This window comes from Salvelinus alpinus, chromosome 12 (genome assembly GCF_045679555.1).
Source record: "Salvelinus alpinus chromosome 12, SLU_Salpinus.1, whole genome shotgun sequence".
NCBI lineage: Eukaryota > Metazoa > Chordata > Actinopteri > Salmoniformes > Salmonidae > Salvelinus > Salvelinus alpinus.
In genome coordinates this window covers 32,645,645-32,660,817 of record NC_092097.1, presented here as the reverse complement: position 1 = coordinate 32,660,817, position 15,173 = coordinate 32,645,645, and the positions used below count along the sequence as shown (strand labels likewise).

General features: G+C 43.0%; 1 protein-coding gene across 1 annotated transcript; it reads right to left on the bottom strand.

The window, feature by feature from the left end:
- Window positions 1-2,716: 2,716 nt before the first annotated feature.
- Window positions 2,717-9,135, bottom strand: LOC139535898 (insulin-like growth factor-binding protein 6). Its single transcript, XM_071335781.1, has 4 exons — window positions 8,016-9,135; window positions 7,148-7,182; window positions 6,882-7,004; window positions 2,717-6,535 (listed from the first exon to the last, which is right to left on the bottom strand). The coding sequence occupies exons 1-4, from the start codon at window positions 8,356-8,358 to the stop codon at window positions 6,422-6,424; spliced, it is 615 nt and encodes a 204-aa protein (XP_071191882.1). The 5' UTR covers window positions 8,359-9,135; the 3' UTR covers window positions 2,717-6,421.
- Between the last annotated feature and the right edge of the window lie 6,038 nt (window positions 9,136-15,173).

Sequence of the window (15,173 nt, the reverse complement as noted above, 5' to 3'; positions counted from 1 at the left end):
CAGGAGCTCTTAAGCACCGAGCCTGCCCAACCTTACCTGGTTTAATGCTCCCCGTAGCCAGGCCAATGCGGCGAGGTGGAATAGCCCGCACTGGGCTGTGCTGTGCTGGCGAACCGGGGATGTACACCGGCCCGAGGAGACGTACTGGAGGCCAGATACGTTGAGCCGGCTTCATGGCACCTGGCTCGATGCCCACTCTAGCCCGGCCGATACGTGGAGCTGGAAGGTACCGCACCGGGCTAAGCACACGTACAGGAGACACCGTGCGCTCTTCCGCATAACACAGTGTCTGCCCGTACTCTCGCTCTCCACGGTAAGCACGGGGAGTTGGCGCAGGTTTCCTACCTGACTTCGCCACACTCCCTTTTAGCCCCCCCCCAAGAAATTTTTGGGGCTGACTCTCAGGCTTCCAGCCTCGCTTCCGTGCTGCCTCCTCATACCACCGCCTCTCGGCTTTAGCTGCCTCCAGCTCTTCACGAGGGCGGCGATATTCTCCCGGTTGTGCCCAGGGTCCTCCGCTGTCCAGAATTTCCTCCAATTCCATAAGTCCTGCGATCGCTACTCCTGCTGCTGCTGCCGCTTACCACGCTGCTTGGTCCATGGTTGGTGGGTGATTCTGTCACGTTCGTCGTAACATTTAAGTGAGGAGGACCAAGGCGCAGCGTGATAACAATACATTCTTCTTTAATGAATGTTTTTATTCTGTACAGGCTTCCATCTTTTTACTTTGTCATTTAGTCGCTCTGGATAAGAGCGTCTGCTAAATGACTTAAATGTAAATGTAAATGTAGGTTACTATTGTGAAACTACAATGTTATTGATCCATCCTCAGTTTTAACTGAGTTAGGAAGGATGCGTGTGTCTTTGTAGTGACTGATTGTATTGATACACCATCCAAAATGTAATTAATAACTTCACCATGCTAAAAGGGATATGCAATGTCTGCTTTAATTGTTTTTTTACCCATCTACCAATAGGTGCCCTTCTTTGCGAGGCAATGGAAAACATCCCTGGTCTTCGTGGTTGAATCTGCTTGAAATTCACTGCTTGTCACGTTCGTCGTAACATTTAAGTGAGGAGGACCAAGGCGCAGCGTGATAACAATACATTCTTCTTTAATGAAGACGAAAACGAAACGAACACTATACAAACTAATCAAAAACAACCAACAGACGAACGTGAAGCTATACAAACAATAAGTGCAGACACTGGCAACTTACACATAGACAATCACCCACAACCTACCTAATGACTATGGCTGCCTAAATATGGCTCCCAATCAGAGGCAACGATAGACTTACATAAACACCTACAATGAACACAACCCCATGAACTCTACAAACACCCCCTAGACAATACAAACACCCTAGACGAGACAAAAACACACAAACATCCCCCATGTAACACCCTGACCTAACTAAAATAATAAAGAAAACAAAGATAACTAAGGCCAGGGCGTGACACTCGACTGAGGGACCTTTCAGATGATGAAGTCATCACTATTATTTCACACAGACCATGCAACTTATTATGTGACTTGTTAAGCACATTTTTACTCCTCAACTTATTTAGGATTGTCATAACACAGGGGTTGAATACTTATTGACTCAAGAAATTTCTGCTTTTAATTTTTAAGACATTTCTAAAAATGTCTAAACATAAATCCACTTTGACATTATGTGGTATTGTGTGTAGGTTAATGACACATCTAAAATGAATCAATTTTAAATTCAGGCTGTAACAGAACAAAATGTGGAAAAAGTCAAGGGGTGTGAATACTTTCTGAAGGCACTGTGCATGGTGCCAGCTTTTTATTATCTCATTGTATCAAAGACTCAAGTAACAGGCATGATGGCAAGTTGTCTGAAATGTAAGTTGATGTACTAAAAGGGAAAAATCCCACAACTAACTCTTGAAAAAAATAGAAATAATTTGGAGATCTTACCTTCTCTTTGAAACTCGCTTCAAGGGACACAAGGGACCCCCGATAAAAGAACAGATTCTGTTAGCAACGGCTCAAAACGACTTCAAACAATCTCAGTCTGACACAGACTCTATTTTCAACAAACCTGCCAGTAATTCCATCTATGGTGGAACTGAGCAAAACAACTGTGGACAGAATGGGTAAGGACACTAGAGTTCTATCTAGTGGTCCATCTGTGTGAGAGCATAATCACAATATAACCACATTATTGTAAGTAGACAAACTTTATCCTGAGCCCAAACCACTATCAGACCTCATATCAACAGCTTTAAACATCCTAGAACAGTGGTGAGTGACGTGAATATATGGGATAATGTTGTTACGTTAGAGTTGAAAAAAAACAAATGTGGTTGCACTCAAAACAACCTAAACATGATTGGTCAGAGCATGTGTTTAGGACTTTGTGATAACAAAGAGCGCATGTATAGGTCTCTGTAACAACTACTGACGTAAAAAGGGCTTTATAAAATAATGTAACTGATCTATTGATTGATACCTTGAGGTCGTACTTTCTGTGGACGTCAAGTCTGCAGCTGAACATGTTTCTCATAACAATGAGGTAGGTGTTCTCACTCTCCACAGTCACCTGGTACATGGCCAGGAACTGAGGCAGCAGTGTGCTGCCGTGACACATCGCTATGACACATCCTGTTCTGCAAAAATTTCTACAAACCTGTATTTGTGTAACAGACGTCGTCGGGAGAAGGAGAAGAGGACCAAGGTGCAGCGTGGTAAGTATTCATAATATTCATAGTATTTTAATAAATACGAACACTTGAACAAAAACAACAAAACAACAAACGAACAGTTCTGTAAGGTGCAATACACAAAACAGAAAACAACAACCCAACAAGCACAGGTGGGAATGAGGATACCTAAGTATGGTTCTCAATCAGAGACAACGATAGATAGCTGCCTCTGATTGAGAACCACACCAGGCCAAACACCTAGAAATACAAAACATAGAACAAAACTTAGAATGCCCACCCCAACTCACGCCCTGACCAAACCAAAATAGAGACATAAACAAGGAACTAAGGTCAGGGCGTGACAATTTGCTTTGTCATTATGGGTAATTGTGTGTAGAGTGATGAGGGGGGAAATGATTTAATCAATTTTAGAATAAGGCTGTAACCTAACAAAATGTGAAAAAAGTAAAGGGGTCTGAATACTTTCTGAATGCACTGTACATGAGTTCAGGTCGTCCTTCCTAATTCAATTTGTGGAAATGGAACCAAACAGTCTTTGTTTGTGTATATGTGTATACTGTGTCCATCTGTATATAAAGTTGCACATGCCAACTAATTGATTTATCATTCCTGTCTGTTGTTTGGAGAATCTGTGTATTCTGTGTCTTTATTATAAGTCCCAGATTGTGTTTTTGGATGGTAAAAAACGTTTTTATTTTTTTTAAACTTTGAAGAGCATACCAACTCTGAGAACCAACTCTGAGAGAGTCAGCCGTGAATTCTTTCTGGTCATATGATAAATATTTCTGGATTAAGGGCACACAGTCCAGCCACTACAACCATAGCAAGGTTATTTTCAGTCACAAACAGGTTTTTGTTGAACTGTAGACTGAATGCTGTTATGAGGCTCACATGGAACCACTCAAACTTATATTATAAAGCAGGTAATCTTCAGCAGACATCTGGGACTAGCAAATTTACCCATCAACATCAGTTTGCTTTTAGTGTGCTTCCACTCAGAGACTTTCAATGATAAAATATCACATTTACTTATGTATTAAAAATGGTCAACATAAATAATTACATACAATAAAATATCATGTTCAGCAGGTACAGTACAAAATAAAATGTTTTGTCATGCCCAATACAAAAACAAAAACCTTAAATAAAATGTAAAATTATTATAAAAAATACATACTGTGAATTAAATAATACATAAGCTTTTAATGTATATACAGTACCAGTCAAAAGTTTGGACACACCTGCTTATTCAAGGGTTTTTCTTTATTTGTACTATTTTCTAAATTATAGAATAACAGTGAAGACATCAAAACTATGAAATAACACATATGGAATCATGTAGTAACCAAAAAAGTGTTAAACAAATCAAAATATATTTAGATTTTTAATTCTTCAAAGTAGCCACCCTTTGCCTTGATGACAGCTTTGCACACTCTTAGCATTCTCTCAACCAGCTTCACCTGGAATGCTTTTCCAACAGTCTTGAAGGAGTTCCCATATATGCTGAGCACTTGTTGGTTGCTTTTCCTTCAATCTGCGGTCCAACTCATCCCAAACAATCTCCATTGGGTTGAGGTGGAGGCCAGGTCATCTGATGCAGCACTCCATCACTCTCCTTCTTGGTCAAATAGCCCTTACACAGCCTGGGGGTGTATTGGGTCATTGTCCTGTTGAAAACAAATGATAGACCCACTAAGCGTAAACCAGATGGGATGGCGTATTGCTGCAGAATGCTGTGGTAGCCATGCTGGTTAAGTGTGCCTTGAATTCTAAATCACAGACAGTGTCACCAGCAAAGCACCCCCACACCATCACACCTCTTCCTCCATGCTTCACGGTGGGAACCACACATGCGGAGATCATCCGTTCACTTACTCTGTGTCTCACAAAGACATGGCGGTTGGAACCAACAATCAAAACATTTGGACTCATCAGACCTAAGGACAGATTTTCACCGGTCTAATGTCCACTGCTCGTGTTTCTTGGCCCAAGCAAGTCTTTTTTACTTATTGGTGTCCTTTAGTAGTGGTTTCTTTGCAGCAATTCGACCATGAAGTCCTGATTCGTGCGGTCTCCTCTGAACAGTTGATGTTGGGATGTGTCTGTTCCTTGAACTCTTGTGAAGCATTTATTTGGGCTGCAATCTGAGGTGCAGTTACCTCTAATGAATTTATCCTGAGAGAACCAATTTCATCATAGTGTTTGATGGTTTTTGCGACTGCACTTGAAGAAACTTTAAAAGTTCTTGACATTTTCCAGATTAACTGACTTTCATGTCTTAAAGTAATGATGGACTGTCGTTTCTCTTTGCTTATTTGAGCTGTTCTTGCCATAATATGGACTCAGTCTTTTACCAACTAGGGCTATCTTCTGTATACCACCCCTACCTTGTCACAACACAACGGATTGGCACAAACGCATTAAGGAAAGAAATTCCACTATTTAACTTTTAACAAGGCACACTTGTTAATTGAAATGCATTCCAGGTAACTACTTCATGAAGCTGGTTGAAATAATGCCAAGAGTGTGCAAAGCTGTCATCAAGAATCTCAAATATAAAATATATTTTGATTTGTTTAACACTTTTTTGTTTACTACATGATTCCATATGTGTTATTTCATAGTGTTGTCTTCATGTCTTCACTATTATTCTACAATGTAGAAAATAGTAAAAATAAAGAAAAACCCTGGAATGAGTAGGTGTGTCCAAACATTTGACTGGTACTGTAAGTTTAAAAAGACTATCTTATAGTATTAAAATTTGTCTGCTGCAATGTCAGTAAAAAGGTTGGAGGTGCCCTAGTAGTGCTTGAGCCTGGAGTTTAAACATCAGAATAATGTCAGATTTAAGAGCATAGCTTCAGAGTTACAAGAGAGACAGTGGATACATCAGAGACAAGCCTCATCACTAGGCCAGGAAAAAAGCGGGTAAATGGAATTGTGTATGTAGTTTACTACAGGCCTACCAACTTTGAGTTAGATTCTAAAATGAACTCACAACTCTGCGTCATAGCACAGAGTACAGATTTTGAAATGATAACAAAGTGCATAGCAATTCCATACCCATCTAGTCCACACTCACGAACGTACTTGGTAAATCATCTGTTTCTGGTCTGTATTGCATCATAACTCATCACTAGAGGGTGCTGTGAGACCAAACTAACAGGGATGGATAAAGAGAATGACCATGAGAAATGGAATTGGAAGGATTGTGCTTGTAGATAGCATGGTTGGGCTCAATTAGAATTTAAGGCAGTCAATCCAGGAAGTAAACTAAAATTACAATTGAATAATCTAAAAAAAAAGTGAATTTATTTTCAATAACTTCTCAAACTGAAAAGTAGAAGTTATTTATATAAAAAAATATGTAAATGTCTGAATTTTAAATTAAATCACTTCCTGAATTGACTGCCTTCAATTCGAATTTAGCCCAACCCTAGTAGGTAGTAGTGTAGTCTGTGAATTTGTATGTGTCCTAAATGGCACCTTATTCCCTACATAGTGCACTACTTAGGGAATAGGGTGCCATGTGGTACACAACCCTTTGGCTTGTATCAGCCATTTAGTATACAGCACTTTGGGAAGTGCTTCCTCCTCCATCCCTCGCTTTTCCTCCTTTTCTATCCCTCACTTTTATCCTCATCTTGCTCTACTTTTCTTCCTCTCGATCCTCACCCTATGGCCCATATTCCAGACTGCAGGATAGGGTGGGCTGGACAGTGCCCTTTCATGCGTTGTCACAGATCAGGGTGCCCCCTGGGCTTGTGTGTGATGGGGTTGGTATGCCACTCTTATCCACACACCAGCAGTGGCCGCGATGCATGCCCCGAGACGACCGACACTGCCAGAGGGCACACACAGTGATAAAGCATATTTGAGATGTGAATTGTTGTATAGGACACAACTACACACACACACACACACACACACACACACACACACACACACACACACACACACACACACACACACACACACACACACACACACACACACACACACACACACACACACACACACACACACACACACACACACACGTTACTGACCAGGCAAAGTCATAGTGTATCGAGCCCAGCTTACAACTCAAGATTGAGTTAGCCCACTGAGCTCCTGTTTAGGCAATATTATACTCATCATGCAAGCAAGCCACCTCTGCTACAAATACCGTTTGCTTATAAACCTACCTGCTTCTTTCTGAAGAAACCATGCTTGTCACAGTTGGGGATATATATATCAGCACAGTCTGACTGGAAGACCAGGGGCTGCAGACCTTTAAGTACAGTGTTAAGCAGCCTACGGCATGGAGTCTAGAGAGGAGAGAAAGAGAGTTTTCATGATTTTATTACTTTAAAAAAACACTACCACATATGCTTGTTCTATTGTCGTTCAATTCTATTGCTCAACACAATCCTCCTAACATCCATCTGTAAGTAAATACAAGGGATTTTACCTTCTCCAGGTCTTCACTGGGTGTTGGGTGTGTGGCTGGAAAAATACATGCCAGCAGCTTTAGCATAGTGATGGATTACATTACCACAGTAACTGATTGAATACTGAGATATCTGATGAATGCAGTGACAGAGACAAACCAGTAGCTAGAGTTGCATATCATGTTCACAGATTGGCACAACAGGTTGTAGAGCAGGGCTCTCCAACCCTGTTCCTGGAGAGCTACCATCCTGAATTAGCGGAGTTACAACTGGGGTTGGATTGAAAACGTACAGGAGAGTAGCTTTCCAGGAACAGGGTTGGAGAGCCCTGTTGTAGAGTTAAAGTTCTAGCTGCTGCTGATTTGAGGTTAACATCACGTAATTTTTATTATTTAAGTGAAGATAATTTCCCACACTCAAAACAAATGAATTCCTGGTGGAGTCTGAACAGATCTATTTTAAATACATTTTAAGTCTTATGGCTGAGTTTGGAGCCCTCATACTAACACTTGGTCCTGCCTCCACAATGTAAACTACTGTCAATTGTGTGCTCCATTACGTCCTAGTTGTACTTCTCTGAAGCTTACTTCTGATTCACTAATGTTCTACTTCCACAGTCCAATACAATCTCACAATCGGGACCTGTCTTGTCACAACGAAGTCATCAGCACAACATCTACATCTTTATTTGTCTAAAATATACAGTGATGTGTCATGTCCATGTCCTGAGTAGGAAAAACTGGGCCCTAGTATTACAGGCTATAACTAGGTCGTGTGAACTGCAGAGGCTAAATTTACCATTGATTTTAGTTTACATAACCCCTCCTCCACCCCACCAGATACATATAACTGAGTGGTGTCTCCCTCTCTGCTGTAGTAGGTGCTTACCTGTGAGCTGGGGCCTCTCAGAAGGGCTCGGTCCACTGGCATTGCTGCAGACTCCCCTGCCCTGCAACAGGGCCTGGAGGGGGCTGGGGTACCCCAGTGGTGGGGTGCAGCGGAGTCCACGGGCACAGCTCAGAGTGTAGACCCCACAGGGCTCCCCCAGGGCCAGGACACTGGTGCTGAGCTCTCCAGACTGCTGCCTCTGTGTGGGGGCCCTGGCCACCTGGAAGCCCTTACTGGAGGGATTCCCTCCACTGAGAGGAGGCAGCCGGGAGGCTAGTGTACATGGGCTGGAGAGCGCAAGCTGGAGGAACAGTAGGGCCAGAAGGTCAGGGTACAGAAGCATGTTTCCCGCAAGATACACGTTGTCCAACAACAACGAGTAAGTAATAGTCCAGGAGGTTCCTATTTGTTTCAATGCCAGGTAGGCTGTTGTCTGAGGTTTGTTCTTATTCTGCTCAGTTCCAGTTGTGGGTTGTGAGATGCAAGGCAGAGTGGATAGGAATCCCCTCCAGCTATGACAGAGCGATAATGAAGCAGACAGACACCAGAGACAGCGGCTTTTAAAGAGCCAAAAGGTAGAGAGAGAGGGTGGGGGAAGGAAAGCGGGAGAAAGAAATATTAGTCTCCCCTCTCGTTTTTAAATTGCTGAGCACACCCCCACTTCCCCTTGTCTCTGACACGCCTCTCCTTTATCAGGGCCAGCTGGTGAAATAGGGTTAGCCCTACCTAACCCCACCATGAATGTCCTATTATTCCTGTATCATATTCAGCATGATTGTTTTCCCACCAGTAATACGTTTGATGTATGTGTTTTACGAGTAAGGATTACTGACCCATTTATTCAAATGACAAGGTGGGACAAGAGAACATTACTTTATAGAAAGAATATTTGTGGGATTGAGTGTCACCTTCTGTGTAGGCCTATAGAAACTGAGAATAACCCTTGTAATCTGTGCTTTGATGGCTATTGTAGGATGAAGAAGCCTGATAATTAATCTGGACATTTTCCAACAGTAATCATCTTAAAGATTTAGATTTTGTTCATTTTATGACATATTGTTAGAACAATATACTCTACAAGTACATTAAACTTCCAGAGTGTGTTCTCTGCTAATTCTAAAAGTATGATCAATTTTATGAGCACCACCAACAGTGAATAGAAATTGATTCAAAAGGAACTCCTTCTGCTGGCGATTTGCTGAATGTGCAATCCTAATGGAGGTCTGTGATTAGTTAATGACCTATAATGTCAATTTTGAAGTATAAAATTGATGATATCCTTCAAAGTACCAGAAAGCCTACGCTGGCATGGAGTCGCCCACATGATTAATTCTACCATCACAGGAAACGCATTCCTCTGTGTGTGTGTCATGATAATGGACTAGTGAATGACTTTGAGTGGGAAGACCACCTCTAAAAAAATTACTTATTTAAAAAAATAACTGTTTTTTAAAAGAATGCTGTTTGATGCTAAATCCAATCTGGCAACAAATATGTAAAGGCAAGAACAATTTGCTGGCAGTCCACGATACGAACGCTATTTGGTTCACACATTCCACAATCGAAAATGTTCCAAACAATGTGCAAGAATCTATGCATGATTTTACCTATGGAAACCCTCCCTTTCCACACCTAACTAGAAGTACCCCCCACAGAACTCAGAATTTCTCCTTACACACGCCTCCGCCCCATAATTAGTCATTTATTATTTTACTGTCACCTCAAATTCTCTCTCTCACTCATCCTCCATACCACACACAGTATAGGCTAATACAAATGTTCACTGTCAAGAGCCTAGTCAATTTTGATGATCATGCTCTTTGAAAAGTAAACTACCAAAATGTCCACTACATGTTATCAGAACTTACTACCACGGAAATATTATTTCCCCTGTCATATAGTCTACCCATAATATTAATTCAACAACTACAATAAAGAGTATTTTATTTAGATTGCTGATGCAAGAGCTCGAAGTTTACCCGGAACCGTACATTTTCTAGAACGTAAATGTATCATGATGTCATTAGAAGGCGCCATTTGAACTCTGCGGAGTTTGTTTTGATGGAGCTCGACGTACTGGAAATTTGTAAACAATAACGAATGCGGCCACTTGAAAGATAGTAGTCTAACGACAAGGTGGGCAACTTTTGTGTGTGTTTTATAAATAAATAAAACGTTCCCGGACGTGTGAGACGATATGCTACGTACGGAATTATGTTCTTCCTGTGTGTGAAGTCGCTAAGTGCTTGATGTGGATAGCTAGCAACCTAGCCAGCCACCTAGCTATTTCCCAGTGGCGTAATTATTAGTCCAAACAGTTGCAAAACGTTTCGGTAAGTCCCTCCCCGTTGCGTTCCGTTTAAGAAACGTTTTGCAACAGGATCGGAGGAATGAATACAGCCCTGCTGTTAAAACGTTAGCTATGCAGTTGGCAACTGTAGCTAGTTAAGCTATGTGTCATGTATTGGTAGGTATATAGCTAGCTAGTGTATTAAGTAGGTATTAAACCGTACATTATATGTGTTATTATTAGACACCCTCACCCAGGCTTGCTACTTTTGCCGGGCATTTCATTTTCTGTTTGATTTTGATCCAACTGAACCAAACAATGCCGGCGCAACACACCGACCACCTCCGAGTCCATAATCCGTGCTTGGAGCCTGCTATTCATATGAAGCGGTCTCTGTAAAAAATGATATTAGCGTAAGGGATAAGCACCTCGTGGTTCATGTCTCTGTCCTCAGGTAAACGATGGACGAAATCAACCTCCATTACCGCTTTATGAACTGGAGGCGGAGGATACGGGAGGTGCGGGCCGTGCGGTACCGCGAACGGTTCAAGAGGATGATGAGGGATGGAGAAGTGCTCAGGTGGGTATGAAAACTGTCAGAATTACTTTTATTCGCCAAGTACATTTACACATACCCAGAATGCTGCTTGGTGAAGTGTAGTATGAGGCATGATAGATAATGACACTTTAGCCAGCCCAGTGTTCCTCAATCCTGGTTCTGGGTAAGGAATGTAAAGAGAAGGAACAGTCAGATTATTCAGACAGTTACAATTTACCCAAATTGACAATTTCATCAAATTCCTGGTTCTGGGGACCCAATGGGTCAAGAACGTCAAATATGTGATGCATTCTGGGTAAGTTGTGACTGACTTACTGATCTACAAATAATAATAATTAGTTATTACGCATGGGGATTTTTGCAGTTATGTCAAACAAGCCCGTTGTGAGTGCAGGCTTTTGTTGCAGCCGAGTAGTAACACAATTTATTCAAGCCCTTCGTGAGTTTTTATTGTTTTTAATTTAATTTCACCTTTATTTAACTAGGCAAGTCAGTTAAGAACAAATTCTTATTTACAATGACGGCCTACCCCGGCCAACGCTGGGCCAATGGTGCTCTGCCCTATGGGACTCCCAATCACGGCCAGATGTGATACAGCCTGGAATCGAACCAGGGACTATCGTGACGCCTCTTACACTGAGATGCAGTGCCTAAGACCGCTGCTCCATTCGGGAGCATGGCACGGTTCCCCGGCTGGGTGGAGATTTCTCCTTAGGACCAATGGAATGGTTGATAATGAGCAAACCACGCCACCTGGGGCACCGGGCCATGCAAAACGAATCACCTACTTGCACTGCTCGTGCTTCGAAATCCACAATTCAGAGGGGAGGTTCTAAGGGTTGGGCTAGATGGTGATGGACTGAGAGATTAGCCAATTAAAACCAGCGATTGTTTCATCTGCTTCTGCCATAGACTTCCAGTCAAGTCCAGATGCAGACAATTACATTGATGGAAGCAACAATCTATCCGCAATATTAAAGCTGATCCACCCCCTTCAAATAAAATAAGTCTCGTCCTGAGGAGCTCGGAAACCAGACATCTCTAAAGAAAGAGAGCCGGCTGGTGGGCGAGATTAGTTTGTACTGGGACCAGGATTTATTGCTTTAAACCAGTGGTCTCCAACAGCTAGCTACCAGTAGCTCGCAGCCAAGCTATGAGTAGCTCACCAATCAATTCTGAAAGTACATGCAATTTTTCATGTGTTCCATCGTAAACTGTCATAGGCTACTATACAATCAAAGCCACATTGTCATTATCCCACTCTTGGTTAGCCATTATTGGCTTAAAAAGCCAAACGTAACACAATATCTGCCAATTAATTCCCAGCAATTGTCTGTCTGTCTGTGCGCACGTTTGTCTTTCACTATGTATGTAGCCAGTTACCGATACTAATTATAACCGTCTTGTGGGTATACAGAAAGACTTTCCCCAAAATTCTTCTAAGTTAAATGTTAACGGCCAAGTAGGCTTAACTGACATAACTATATCATGATTATTTGTATCAATTGGGTTTCCATTGTTTTGCAAACTCTGCCATGATGTGTTGCAGTAGCAGGCCTAACAGCAGAAACATCTCTAGACCGACACATTACTATCTTGCTAGATGTGCAATTAAATTACACTAAAATCAACAATGGTCTTCTGATTTGATTTAATCATTGTCATGGACTCAGAACATTCATTTTCGTTGTGTCTCTATGAATAATTGTAATATTAAGAATAAAAACCAAAACAATCCCAAACCAGGAAAAATAAAACCGAGAACAGACAGAATTCAGGAAAATACCAAAAACAATTTTATGTTTTAGCCCCCTTAACCATTATTTTACCAGGTATATTGACAGAAAACACGTCTCTTGTTCCCAGGGAAGAGTTGCAGAGATTCCAAGAACACAGGATGAGATGTTACTATCCTTTGTGCAAGCACTTCCAAGAGTTCATGAACAGTGAGCCTGGTGAAATTTGGGGAGCGCATCGTCAGTAGTGTACCTTTGGTTCCTAGGGTGTTTCGGCCTTTCACACTATACACCCTCCCCAAAGGCGGCCAACGACAGGGTGATCAATCCTACGCTTGCGTCCCATTCCCAATTAGTCATAGGAGTTGCCTTGTTGTTGATAGCCAACATCCCATGGGACTATGCATGGCAGGGGCGTCCTCCTCCCTGAGTCAAGCATTGTTGACCGCATACCTCCTGGCCCTCTCACTTCGGGGCCCAGCTGGAGTCTTTCCTCTTCATCCAGAGCCATTGACTGCTGCCTTCTGCCGCCTCTGATACAGCTTTGATTGCCGAACGCTGGCTCTGGCCCTTAATTCCCAGGTCTCTAAGCAGTCTGGTTGTAGATGTTGCCACAAAACCTCTGCAGCACACCTCCACTGGTCGGACTTCTGTGTTCCAGCCATGATGCCATGCTTCGGCAGCTAGATCGGCATAGCGCAGATGTTTTCGCTCATAAGCCTGATCTACTGAGTCCTCCCAGGGTACTGTGAGCTCAATGATGAAGACCTTCTTGAGCGAACGGGACCAGAGCACCATGTCAGGTCTTAGGGTGGTGGTGGCGTTCTCCGGAGGAAACACAAGTTTCCACGACTGCGTGGCCATGCACGCCTCCAACTCAATCATCAAGTTTGCGGACGACACTACAGTGGTAGGCTTGATTACCAACAACGACGAGACGGCCTACAGGGAGGAGGTGAGGGCCCTCGGAGTGTGGTGTCAGGAAAATAACCTCACACTCAACGTCAACAAAACAAAGGAGATGATTGTGGACTTCAGGAAACAGCAGAGGGAGCTCCCCCCTATCCACATCGACGGGTCAGTAGTGGAGAAGGTGGAAAGTTTTAAGTTCCTCGGTGTACACATCACGGACAAACTGAATTGGTCCACCCACACAGACAGCGTTGTGAAGAAGGCGCAGCAGCGCCTCTTCAACCTCAGGAGGCTGAAGAAATTCGGCTTGTCACCAAAAGCACTCACAAACTTCTACAGATGCACAATCGAGAGCATCCTGTCGGGCTGTATCACCGCCTGGTACGGCAACTGCTCCGCACACAACCGTAAGGCTCTCCAGAGGGTAGTGAGGTCGGCAGAACGCATCACCCGGGGCAAACTACCTGCCCTCCAGGACACCTACACCACCCGATGTCACAGGAAGGCCATAAAGATCATCAAGGACAACAACCACCCAAGCCACTACCTGTTCACCCCGCTATCATCCAGAAGGCGAGGTCAGTACAGGTGCATCCAAGCAGGGACCGAGAGACTGAAAAACAGCTTCTATCTCAAGGCCATCAGACTGTTAAACAGCCACCACTAACATTTAGCGGCCGCTGCCAACAAACTGACTCAGCTCCAGCCACCTTAAAAATGGGAATTGATGGAAATTATGTAAAAATGTACCACCAGCCACTTTAAACAATGCCACCTAATATAATGTTTACATACCCTACATTACACATCTCTTATGTATATGTATATACTGTACTCTATATCATCTACTGCATCTTGCCATCTTATGTAATACATGGACCACTAGCCACTTTAAACTATGCCACTTTATGTTTACATACCCTACAGTACTCATCTCATAGGTATATACCGTACTCTATACCATCTACTGCACCTTGCCTATGCCGTCTGTACCATCACTCATTCATATATCTTTATGTACATATTCTTTATCCCTTTACACTTGCGTGTATAAGGTAGTAGTTGCGGAATTGTTAGGTTAGATTACTTGTTGTTATTACTGCATTGTCGGAACTAGAAGCACAAGCATTTCGCTACACTCGCATTAACATCTGCTAACCATGTGTATGTGACTAATACATTTGATTTGATTTGATTTGATTTGAAGTTGCCGGCCAATGTCAGCTAGCATTTTCCAGTCGCGGGCCAAGCGCAGCTGGTCTCGCTCTAATGGTGTAGAGCCGCTCTTCGGTGGTTTAGCCCCTTCGCGGACAAATGTCGTCTGTAAGGGGTGTGATGCTGCTGGGGGTGGTAGGGAGTTGGTGGCAGTTCGCTTGTCCTCCAGGGTGGACGCAAGGTTTTTAAGGACTTGGTTGTGACGCCAAGTGTAGCGTCCTTGGGTGAGGCTTGTTTTACACCCTGTGAGAATGTGCCTGAGGTTGGCTGGCATGGAGAGCTGCCATACCATTGGTGAAGATTAACTGCTGTTGGAAGGACGTCATATGTTGCTCTGATGGAAAAGATCAACCGCCTCGCTTCTATGGCCCACAGATCCTTCCAGCTGATCTTCCTCTTCTCCACACTGTCCCATCGAGTCCACTGTCCCTGTTTGGCAAGAGAGA